The sequence below is a fragment of the Poeciliopsis prolifica genome, unplaced genomic scaffold, assembly GCF_027474105.1.
Source record: "Poeciliopsis prolifica strain line A6 unplaced genomic scaffold, Auburn_PproV2 SCAFFOLD091, whole genome shotgun sequence".
Classification (NCBI taxonomy): domain Eukaryota; kingdom Metazoa; phylum Chordata; class Actinopteri; order Cyprinodontiformes; family Poeciliidae; genus Poeciliopsis; species Poeciliopsis prolifica.
Genome location: NW_026562466.1, coordinates 1 through 12,869, shown reverse-complemented (window position 1 = coordinate 12,869; position 12,869 = coordinate 1). Strand labels below are relative to the sequence as shown.

Here is a 12,869-nt window from a genome sequence, read left to right as displayed (position 1 = left end):
TTTCCTTCTTCTCTTTCACTGAATGTTTTCCAGTTGTAAACTTTGTTTTGCTTTATTTAATATTTGTAGAGTTTTGAAGTCAACTAAATGTCTACATTTGGAGTATTTTGGTTTTAAAAACAGTGGATTTATCTGATTTCTGAGCCCAGCATCAAGGATGATTCTTGTTGCTCTTTTTAATGTTGAATTATTTCTAGACGACTCGTATATTAGTCAAAACCTCAGATAACATTGTGGCAGTAAACAATAACCAACAACTTAACAGGTTTTAATTTCCCTGTTCTATAACGATGTGTAGCCATGTTGGATTGTGTTTCCAGCAAACTTTCTGATTCCACCAAACAAAGCAGGAGGAAAACAAACATGAATGTCGTTGATGTTGAATCTGTTGAATCAGTTCATTTTATGCTGCAGATTCTGGAGGAAGGTGATCAGATAAACAACAAATACCTTTCCAGAAATATTTAGTGACTGACAGAAAAGCAGGAAGGTAAATGTTTGTTCTGTTTGCTGGAATCTGGATGGACCTGTTGGTTCTGATTCTGTAGCTCTGAGCTCAGTCACCACTCCCTGATCCTCCCAGACTCTCTGGAAACACACGATGGAGGTCAGTGATCAGGAACAGACAGAGCAGATAATAATAAAGTCAACAATAATCTGATAATTAAGGAGAAGTCTGTGTTCTGATCCAGATGTTTGAATTAAAGATGGAAGCTCAGGAGCTGCAGAACCTTATGTTTTTCTTTTCAGTTCTTCATTCTCTTGTTTTGGTTCTTTCTCTCTGATCAGACGGTTCTTCATCCTGCCTCCTCTGACCCGATGTTTGGATCTGAACCCGAGTGAAGTCCTCCGTCCATCTGAAGGTGAGAAGTTAGAACGTTCCAGAAACAGCAGTTCTAGCCTCTCAGATACAAACTGCAGGTTTTAATGGACCTGCCTATGCTGCTGGTTCTGGGTTAACTGGTCCAGTTTCTGTACTCTGAGGTTCTGCTGTGAAATCATGCTGCTGTTACCATGGTACCAGCTGCTGGTCTGCTCCTCAGGTGATGCTGATGTTCAGCCTGAACGTTTTTACTGCTCCTTCTGACTCTAAGCAGAACAACTTCCTCAAAACCAGATCTGGACCTGAACGGTTCCAGAACCGCTGCTCTCTAACAGGAGCCACTCCAACATGGCAACAAGCCGCTGAGTTCAGGACCAACACTTCACTGCTTCATAGGAAACGTTCACTCCTTCATTCACTACATCTGACCTCAGTCTGGAGGTTTCTACAGACCTGGAGCAGGATCCAGTTCAGGATCCAGTTCAGGATCCAGTTCAGGATCCAGTTCAAGATCCAGTTCAGGATCCAGTTCAGGATCCAGTTCAGGATCCAGTTCAGGATCCAGTTCAAGATCCAGTTCAGAGCAGAAAACAGCATCATGGAGGAGTGCATGACTCAAAGTTATCAAGTTAATTAGTACAAGACATTACAGCAACAGGGCAGTTTAAAGTTTAACATAATAAACAAAAAAGCAACATTACATTGTAGTGGAAAAATAAATAAGTTATAAAAAGTTGTAATACAGAAAAAAGTTACTTTATTTTCTAGTTATGTCTCAAAGGCAACTCTCAACAGGCGAAGGCTTTTAGTCTTGATTTCAGCTGTTTTGATGTTTTCTGGAAGTTTGTTCCAGATTTGTGGTGCATAGAAGCTGAACGCTGCTTCTCCATGTTTCCTGTTGATCAGAACAAAACAAACTCTTTTAAAGTTTCCTGTTGCTGAGCTGAACTGGTTCCAGTATCTCTACTGGTTCTGCTGCTCTTCCTCTTGATGTCAGAAAATGCCGACCTCAGAGACTCACATTTGGTTTTAGAGGAAGAATTGAGCAGAATCATTAAAAACTGGTTTCCAGGATGAAATTGTAGATTCTGGCTCAGCTTTGTGAATAAATTCTAGTCTGTCTCCTGCAGAGCAACACGTCCTGCTCCGTGTTTCTGTTCAGTTGTTTCATAACGAGCCTCTGATGACATCACAAGAGGCCTCATCTCAGACTCTCCCAGTAAACAGACTGGGACACCACTGGGTCTCTGATTATGATTCATGTCTGCAACTTCCTCATCAGGACTGCAGCTCAGAACCTGTTTTTAAGCCCCGCCCCTTTAGAGCAGCAGGTAAACATTTGTTCTGTTGCAGGAATCTGGACCGACTCGTTGGTCCTGGTTCTGTAGCTCTGAGCTCAGTCAGTGTTTCTGGTTATTTTCAGACTGGAGAAATGAAATGAACGGCACAGGTGGGCAGATCAGCCAGAAATGATTCTCTAGAGTCGCACTACTTCAACATCAGATACTTCTAAATAAAAGTACAAAGTACAGCATCGTAAAAATACTCCTGAAATGCTATTTTCAAAAATGTAACTCAAGTAACAGAGTAACTAAGTAGTTACTACCCAAGAAGCTCCAGTTTAATACACTGTAGAGTCAAACTGGGACCAGTAGGTCTTCACCAGTTGTGACCAGCTGAGATATGGGGGGTGAAAAACTATTTCTAGATAAAGTTACTTCCATTGGGTTCAAATCAGTCCTGGTTCTGATCCAGGAGGATTTTGAAATGTTTCTCTTGTCTTCAGAGGCTTTTATCAGTAAATAATTAATCTGATGCCTCTTCATGTTCGGCTGCATCTGAAAACGTCCAACTTCTGTCCTGTGAGGCTGTCAGTCTGATCTGGTGGCATCATCTCATCAGACAGTTCTTCATGTATATAAATATACAGTTTGTGTAGAGTGTGCAATAATGACCTTTTCAAATTTAACCTAAATAAATTGAGAACTTAATGTAACTTTTTACAGTGCATCAGTGTTCTTGATGCAGGAATTCTCACTGTAAAACCTCTGGTGTTTTAACCTTAAAAAAATAGAACAAAAACATTGTGAATTAGTTTCTCTGCTTGTTGAAATCAGCAGAAAGTGAATCACATCACTCCGTCCCTCAGCAGTCTGGGGTTCAACAGAAACATGTTTTTCTTATCTGCGGATCAGAACCGGCTTTATGCAGTCCACAGATTTTCTCTCTTCCTCCTCACTGAGTTTCGTCTTTTTCCAGGTTTTTCTCTTGTTGCTTCTTACAGCAAGAAGAAACTTTGTCTCTTAAAGCTCTGCTGGAAAACTGCATCCAGATCCAGACTGACTGATCCAGAACCAGTTGCCAGCTCAACAAATGAAATTGTTTAGGCTGAAATCAGAGTCAGGAGGTCAGGCTTTTTAAAGTTCAGTGATCGGCCTGAAAACTGCAATCGGTGCATCCCTAAAATAACTTTATAATTCCTTTAAATGGAGCAATATTAATAATTTAAACACATTTTATCAGTTGTAAGAAACTATTTACATTTCAGTTTCTAGATAAAAATGTTGCATTTTTGTGCCTCTTTATATTGAATTTCTCTTCTGAGACGGATCAATTGACTAAATATGTTTTAGGCCTCGCTGAGTGAGGGGGGGCTTCATTCCCTATAGAAGCAGCTGTTTACCCATGATTCCTTGCAGTGGGTCCAGCTGGTATTTACCCATGATTCCTTGCAGTGGGTCCAGCTGGTATTTACCCATAATTCCTTGCAGCGGGTCCAGCTGATACCTCAGCTGGATGCTGTGGTCCCTGAAAGCTGCTTTGTGACTCTTTAGCCGAGAGGAAATCCTGCTGAGCTGCACACAGAGGCTGACATGTTGCTGAGATCCCAGCTGGACCCGGTTCTGTCTGGAGGAGAGCTGTGGACCCGACCTGAGCTGCTGCCCCTCAGAACCTCCTGCACACTGACTCCCTCCATATAGATTTACAGTAGAGTCAAATGTTCACTCCTTCATTCACCTGATTCACTTTGATACTCTAAACACATGATGGGAACCAGCTTTCTGCTTCCAGTTACTGGAACTGGATCACTGGGACTGACTGGTTCTGGTTTCTCTCTCAAAAGGTCCAGAAGATGGAAGATCTGGATCTAAAAGAACCTCCAGGATCCATCAGTCCATCTATGAGGAGGACTGGTCCAAACCAGAACCTCTAGACTTCAGTAATGAACCTGGACCCTCAGACAGAAAGTAAGAAACCAGTTTCTATCTGATTCATGTGAATCTATAGAGATAAAATATAAATTAACTGGTTGATCTCAGTGTTTTAATAAACAGTAACTTAATTTTCTTACTTATTAATTTAAAGTTAGACATGAAGGATGTTGGTCAGTAAATCAGTTTGAATGAATTAATATGGATTAAAATGTTGCATGAAAACAAAAATGTGAGGAGCAACAATTCAGATTGTCTGTAAACCCACTGAAGCAGTGAAACCAGCATCTTCCAGACTGGGAACACTGGCATCAGTCATCATACCAAATATAATTCAATGAAGTACTTAAAACCAGAAATCATCAATGTTCTGAGGTTCTGTTCTGACCCAGTTTCTGGTCCCTGGTTCTTTGTGGACCTTCATGAACATGTTCAGCTCCAGCCTGTTGCTAGTGAATATTTCAGTGATGAAGAAATGTCTTCACAGGAGCAGCTTTAGTGAGGAGGAGTTGTGCTGTGCTTTGGGTCAGAATGTTCTGATGGATCCAGGCTGGACCAGCTGCCCCCAGTGTGTGAAACGACCCAGAACAGGATCTAGACCGACAGCCAATCAGAGCAGCCGTGCTCCAGGTGAGACTGAACATGTCCAATCAGAGCTTCTTCCTTCCAGATCCACGTCTTTAGTTGAGATTTGGACATTTGAGGTTTAAAAGTCTTTTTGTGATCAGTTGTTTCAACTTTTTCCAGCTAGTGGAATCTTATGTCTCGGTAACTCGGCTTAATAAAGTCCTCATTTAATTTGACCTTGTTCAAAAAATTGGCCACAAGATAAATGTACAAATTTGACTTTTTATTTTGTTTGTTTTTAAAATTATAAGTGAAGACTCTTACTCTGAAGGGTCATGTTACAGCATAACATGTCATTAGCTCTAAATAAAACAAACACTTCATAGAATCACTGATGATTCTTACAGATAATTTTATGATGAGGTTAAGGAGAATGAAATAGCAGAAAGGATGGCTAAGGAGAGCAGCAATCAGGTATTGGTTGATATTAATGTTGTGTTTAGAATAACAGAAATAAAGTGAAAATAACAAGAAAAGAGGTGGCAAAAGTTATAGCTCAGCAAATTGTCCAGCTGTTAAAATGGTGAATCTGATCTGCTGTAAAGGATTTTTGTTCTATTTTTATTGGTTATTTCACCAGGCCGTTAAGGTTCTGCTGGAAAATTGGAGTTTACAATTATAGCTTTCAATTTGGGAAGTGATTAAAGGACACTTGGGAGAAAATTATTTAAACTCTGCCACGGAGTTTAAATCACTTCCTGCCCATTAGAAAGTGATTTTGAGCAACCTCAACCTCACTGAAGTCTCTGAAAAGCTCCTGGTTCAAGTTTGAGGTTCAGTCTGGCAGATGATGGTAAATGTAGAATACAAGGAGTTATGTTACAGAAAAGCTTCTTCAGGAAGTGAATAGTTTGTGATTCAAACGTTGTTGGAGAATTATCAGGCAGATGAATGTGAGGACAGCAGAGCTGCAGCAGCAACAGAGGAGTGGAGGACAATCTGGGGACCAACAAGGCTCCTTAAACCATGGAGCACAGAAATCACAAGAGGTGAACTAGAGAAAGATTACTAGAAACAATAACTACATGCTATAGTGAAGAGTTAAAAACTCAGAGAGACAACTAGTGACTTGTCCCCTGTCTGCCAGATCCTGGCTTTTACCTGGATTTATGGAAATATTTTCCCTAATCACAATCTATAGTTTAAAGTATTCTGCTATTATTGTAGAATAATGTAGCCCATATTTTAAGAGTGCAAGTATTGCAGCTCTTAAACTCAAGCAGATTGAAAATGCTCAAAGGTAAAGGCGGCCTTTTAACCGTTTCCTGAATGGGAAGCTCAATCTGAAGCCAACTTCAGCTCTGTAAAATCCAAACTGTTTCCTGAGTTTGATTCCATGAATGAGGAGTAAGATGGTGAACCACAACTCAGATCGCCCTAAAACCTGAACTAACAGGAGCTGTGCCCCCTGCTGGATGTTATTTACATCAGAATTAATATGATTTGGCCATAATTTGGTGCTAAAATAGCAGCGGCCTCAGACGCCATCAAAGAGTATAATTTGATACATGGGTCTATGTTGTTGTTTGTTATATTAATGTCTATTTTTGTGATTCTCATTCCAAGTATTTTGTGTAGTTTTGACTGCAAATATCTCAGTAAATTTGAACTAAGATTCAAATTTATGAATTTATTTTGCTTTGTAATGTGAACATTACTGATGTAATGACTCATTTCTTTGGTAGATTAAAGTTTTTCTCTCCAGATTTCTTTCATAAAGACTGAAAATGAAGGGAGGAAACATTTTTCTGTTTCTATAAGTTCAATGATGACATGATGCAGAAGAGTTGATGTTACTGAAAACTCCTGCATTCAATGACTCTGATGGTTTTGTTCCAACTTTATCACTGAATCTTGTTTTTTACTACAGTTGTCTTCTGTGTTTGAGCAGATGTTGGTCTGCAGGAGGTTCTAGAGGAACATAAGATCAGTCTGAGGAGAAGATGTGAATGTGTGACTGAAGGAAGTGATGAAACAGGAAGTAGAACCCTCCTCAATAGGATCTACACTGATCTCTACATCACAGAGGGACAGAGTGACGAGGTTAACACCCAGCATGAGGTGAAGCAGCTGGAGAGAGCTTCCAAGTTCCAGAACCTCCATGTTTCTGCAATCAGGGTCCACAACCTTTTTAAAGCCTTCCCTGATCAACATGGACCCATCAGAGTGGTTCTGACCAACGGCGTTGCTGGTGTTGGAAAAACCTTCTCAGTGCAGAAGTTCACTCTGGACTGGGCTGAGGGCTTGGAGAACCAAGATGTCAGTGTGGTGGTTCTGCTTTCGTTCAGGGAGCTGAACTTGATCAGAGATCAGCAGCACAGTCTTCTCTCTCTGCTCCATGTTTTCCATCCAACACTCCAGAAGCTCCCAGCAGAGCAACTGGCTAAATGCAAACTCCTCTTCATCCTTGACGGTCTGGATGAAAACAGACTTTCATTGGACTTCAACAAGAGTCATCTGGTTTCTGACGTCACACAGAAATCATCGGTTAATGTTCTGCTGACAAACCTCATCAAGGGGAACCTGCTTCCCTCGGCTCTCATCTGGATAACTTCCAGACCTGCAGCGGCCAATCAGATCCCTCCTTCATGTGTTACCAGGGCAACAGAAGTACGAGGCTTCACCGATGCCCAGGAGGAGTACTTCAGGAGGAGGTTCAGTGATGAAGAGCTGTCCAGCAGAATCATCTCCCACATCAAGACCTGCAGGAGCCTCCACATCATGTGTGGAATCCCAGTCTTCTGCTGGATCACTGCTACAGTTCTGGAGAACATGGTGACCTCAGAGCAGAGAGGAGAGCTGCCCAAGACCATGACTGACATGTACTCTCACTTCCTGCTGGTCCAGACAAAGAGGAAGAAGAACAAGTACCATGGAGGACATGAGACAAGTCCACAGGAGCTGATGGAGGCTGACAGGGAAGTTCTTCTGAAGCTGGGGAGGCTGGCGTTTGAACATCTGGAGAAAGGAAACATCATGTTCTACCAAGAAGACCTGGAGCAGTGTGGTCTGGATGTCACAGAGGCCTCAGTGTACTCAGGAGTTTGTACAGAGATCTTCAAAAGAGAGAGTGTGATCTTCCAGAAATCAGTCTACTGCTTTGTTCATCTGAGCATCCAGGAGTTTCTGGCTGCAGTCTACATGCTCCACTGCTTCACCAGCAGGAAGTCAGAGGAGATCAAGACGTTCCTGGGAGACGAATACAGAGAAACATCTCTAGATGAGTTCATGAAGAAAGTCATGGAGAAATCCCTCCGCAGTCAAAATGGCCACCTGGACCTGTTTGTCCGCTTCCTTCATGGTCTCACTGTGGAGTCCAACCAGAGAGTCTTAGAAGATCTGCTGGGTCAGACAGAGACCAGTCCAGAAACCATCCAGAGAATCATCACCAACCTGAAGAAGATGAACACTGATAGAATCTCTCCTGACAGAAGCATCAACATCTTCTGCTGTCTGGTGGAGATGAACGACGTCTCATTTTATCAGGAGATCCAACGGCTGCTGGATTCAGGGAAGGAGCTCTCAGAGACTAACTGTTCAGCTCTGGCCTTCATGCTGCAGATGTCAGAGGTTCTGGATGAGTTGGACCTGGAGAAGTACAACACATCAGATGATAGACGACGGAGACTGGTTCCAGCTGTGAGGAACTGCAGAAAGGCTCGGTGAGTCCAGATGTTTTCATTGTGTGATGCTGATTCAGCTCTATTGTCCTCCTGTTTCTTCTTCTGTCTTCAAGTTGATTCTGGATGTTTTTGCTCTTTATCTACTTCCTTCATCCTCTGGATTATTTCAGCCAATCAAACATCTAAACATTCAGCTCATCCAGGACAGATGCAGCTTCTGGTTTTAGACATTTTGATCATTTTAAAAATATTTCACTTTTTATCAGTTTTCAGGTTGAAATTAATAGAAAACCCTGAACTCTAGAAAATCTATTTTCTCTAAGATCCAATCAGCCAGAGAAACTTTTAAACTTTCATCTCTTCACTTACTGAGCCGCTGCTCCATCATTCAGATTTTAGGATATTTGACTGGTTTTATTAAATAGTTTTTTAGGTTTAATGTAATTTTAAACCATTAAAATAAATCATTGCATTAATTATAAACTATATGAACAGTGTTGATCTTCATCATCCTCTTCCTCCTCCCTCTAGTTTCCTCTGAGTTTGTAAATGAGACCAAAATGTGGTTTTTGTCGTCTGGTTCCAGAAAAAGTTCTAGTTTCTGTCAGATCCTCCCAAAGCTCTGAGAATCTGCTTCCAGAGCTGGAACCATTTTCCTCATCAACTCTTCATCTGCAGCCTTTGTTGAAGCTGTTAGCTGTCCTCCATGAAGACCTGCAGAGACATGAGCTTCAACTCTGGAGACATCCAGCCTCTTCTAGTTACTGGAGAACTTTCACTGCTTCACCATGAATGCTGCTGGACCCAAACGCTCCGTCTCCTCCAGGGGTTTTGCTCTTCAGCTCTTTAGGAGTTTAGCAACAATTTCTCCTGACATCCAAACCTTTGTTCCTCTGAGACAATGGACAGACCACTGCAGAGACATGTGTCCCTCTTCCAACCAGTTTGTCCCAGTTCCTCTCAGATGGACAGTCTGAGAGGACGGTTCTGACCTGAAGGAGCAGCAGGACCGGTTCTGCTGCTGCTCTGCAGGACGACCAGAACAAAGTGAAGCTTTTAGCTGCAGCAGGTTGACGACTGTCCACTTTCTACTTTGTTAAAGCATCAAATCCAGCAGATGAACGGAGACAGAACTGGAGCATCATGTGTTTGTTCTGCTCCCAGTTTCCTCTGTGGCAGCATTTAATAACCTGCTGCTGGGAAACATGTTTCTATACAATATATTACTATTATTAATGATGATGCAGCAGATATTGGCTAAACAAACCCAGAGATGCCAGAGGTCCACAGCAGCTGGACTTCCTGTTCTGCTCACTTCATTTAGAACTCACTTCCTGCTTGGTGGAAGATCTAGACGGTCTAGTCCAAGTCAGAGCTGTGAGCAGTTCCTCCTCCTCTCCATCATCTCCAGTCGTTTCCTTCATTCAGCTCAGTCAGCCTCTTCATCAGCTGCTGCAGAGAAACTGAACTTTCCTTCACTGATGATAGAAGATCTTCAACATCTGACTGCAGCTGAAGGTCTGAGGACATGAAGCCTGGACCAGAACCAGAACCAGAACCTGGACCAGAACCAGAACCAGAACCTGGACCAGAACCAGAACCTGGACCAGAACCAGGAACTGCACAGATTCTCTGTGGGGTCAAACTCAGTAGATTGAAGATCAGATATTGATCAGATGATGACATCACTGTTATCATATTTAGTCTGTTTATGATCCACATTGATTTCATTAGAACTGAATTTATTTCTTCTCTAATCACAGACTTGGTGGCTGTTGGCTCCAAAAGGATGAATGTAAAGTTTTGGCCTCGGCTCTGAAATCCAACCCAGATCTGACTGAACTGGAAATCGGATCCACATGTATGGAGGTGGAGACTCTGATATGAAGCATCTGGTTGAGATCCTGGAGAATTCAGTCAGTAAAGTGAAGAAACTGGGGTTTGTTTTCTCTGTTTATCCAATGAAATCATTTATTGATATTTTAATCAATAGTTAATCAATTTAATGTTAATATATATTATTTTAAAACAACCTGTTTAATCATTAGAATAAAATCTAAAACATTTGACCTTATTAATTATTTTCTTATTTCAGACTTTGAGATTATTGAACTTTGTTTTTCAGTTTTTCTCTTTAAAATGTTTTTGATGAACAAAATGAGTAAAATAATTGAAATGCTGTGAATGAATGATGGAGATGTTTCAGTTTGGTAAAGATTCAGATGCTTTTATTTCTGATTCTTTACATCAGAATGAAATGTTGATCCTCCAGAGCCACAAACACTGACGAGTTCAAATCCTCATTAACGAACGTCTAAGAAACCACTGATTGTAGAAAAGCAAATCTAGATGCAATGAATGAAAGTGAGGTTTGCAGCAGCAGCAGGTTGCTCAGCTTTGTCCTGAGGCTGTGGTTCTGTTGGGCCAGGTCAGAGAGGAACCGTCTCCTGAGGAATAATGGCCTCCATTGGCTTTCAGCAGCTTTAATAGGAACCCAAAGGCCATTAATGAAGAACCTGACTGGTTCTGATCCAGTTACCAAGTCGGGTCTGATGATCAGGAACCAGCAGAAATAGCTCAACTCATCCAGACTGATAGAAAACTTTGAGTTTCTTTGTTGAACAAATGTTCTGGTTCTGCTGGTTTGGACTCTTTAAACCAGTTTGACTGGATCAGATGTTAGAATCAGTTTCATCATGTTTCTTTTACATTCAGGGAAATTAATTTATACATTTTATTTATTTGTTCATATTTCAGTTTTAACTGCATCCTGTTGGTTCACATCTTTTATTCTTTATTCAGGTTGATTCAATGCAGTTTCTCAGAGACCAGCTGGACGTCTCTGTTCTCAGCTCTGAAGTCCAACCTGACCCATCTGACAGAACTGGACCTGAGCTTCACCAACCTGGAAGGTTCTGGACTGAAGGATCTCTGTGGTTTTCTACAGACTGAAGGCTGCAGACTGGAGAGATTGAGGTATTTTAATGATATAATTATTGATATTTCTGTGAATAATTCTATATAATTGATCATAAATCAAAGTTAATTTCTTCTGATCTAATCAATATTTTCTGAGTTGGTTCCTGGATCCAGAGTTTAAATTAGTTTCTCTGTGTAACTGAGTTGGACCTGCTGATCTGAGGTCAGAACAGGACAGCATTCGGACCCCAGTGTAGAAATCCCCCTCATGTCAAGCAGGTCAAAGGTCAACATGAAATGTCCCTTTATTGAAGATCCATAAATCCCACATTAGTCTTAAATCTCCTGCTATTAGTTGATGATGATCCAGTCCAGGTTCACAGAGTCCAGGTGTTGCAGTGTTTTAACTAGACCAGATTAAAGATGCTGATATTGTGATCAATATTCCCATTTCTGCAGCGTCTCTGATGAACGATTCAGAACCAGAACTAAATGACCCACAATGACATCACAGAGAAAAGGATCAATATTTTCTAGTTGATGGTCAGAAACTGAATCAGCACAAAATGATCAACTTTCAGAATGTGATGATATGATAAAAGGATTGAAATCAACCCGTTTCCATCTGTCATACTGAGCAATGAGCTGCAGTTCAAATACAAGCAGCAAGAACATCATTAATAGATTAATGAAGAAAAACTGGAGCCATAAAATATCAGCAGATCAATGATGGACAGAGCAGTCGGAGAATCCAGAGCCTGGAAGGAAACATGGAGAGAAAAACATCCACTGAGTTTAAGATCCTCAGAAACTTTGAGACAAACTTTGAGTTTCTTTGTTGATCAAATGTTCTGGTTCTGCTGGTTTGGACTCTTTAAACCAGTTTGACTGGATCAGATGTTTAGAATCAGTTCATCATGTTTCTTTTACATTCAGGGAAATTAATTTATACATTTTATTATTTATTTGTTCATATTTCAGTTTTAACTGCATCCTGTTGCTTCACATCTTTTATTCTTTATTCAGATTGAGGGACTCCAGTTTTATCAGAGACCAGCTTGACGTCTCTGTTCTCAGCTCTGAAGTCCAACCCGACCCATCTGACAGAACTGGACCTGATCAGCACCAACCTGGAAGGTTCTGGACTGAAGGATCTCTGTGGTTTTCTACAGACTGAAGGCTGCAGACTGAAGACATTGAGGTATTTTAATGATATAATTCTTGATATTTCTGTAAATAATTCAATATAATTGATCATAAGTCAAAGTTCATTTCTTCTGATCTAATCAATATTTTCTGAGTTTGTTCCTGGATCCAGAGTTTAATTTAGTTTCTCTGTGTAACTGAGTTGGACCTGCTGATCTGAGGTCAGAACAGGACAGCATTCGGACCCCAGTGTGTAGAAATCCCCCTCATATATATATATATATATATATATATATATATATATATATATATATATATATATATATATATATATATTATATATATATATATATATATATATATATATATATATATATATATATATATATATATATATACATACCATGGCGAGCCATTACCATGGTTCGCCATGGTAATGGCGAACCAACCAGACATTGTCGTAGTGGATAAACAACAGAGGAAAGCCGTTGTGGTAGAAGTAGCAATATCAAGTGATTG

The 12,869-nt window shown here is 40.7% G+C and overlaps 1 protein-coding gene across 1 annotated transcript; it reads left to right on the top strand.

Annotated features, from left to right (window-relative positions):
- Window positions 1-582: 582 nt before the first annotated feature.
- On the top strand, window positions 583-8,316 carry LOC129353450 (NLR family CARD domain-containing protein 3-like; the record flags this gene model as incomplete). Its single annotated transcript, XM_055022799.1, has 5 exons — window positions 583-607; window positions 790-863; window positions 3,948-4,071; window positions 4,523-4,665; window positions 6,551-8,316. Coding segments are annotated over exons 4-5 (1,857 nt in total), but the record flags the coding sequence as incomplete, so codon positions are not given.
- Between the last annotated feature and the right edge of the window lie 4,553 nt (window positions 8,317-12,869).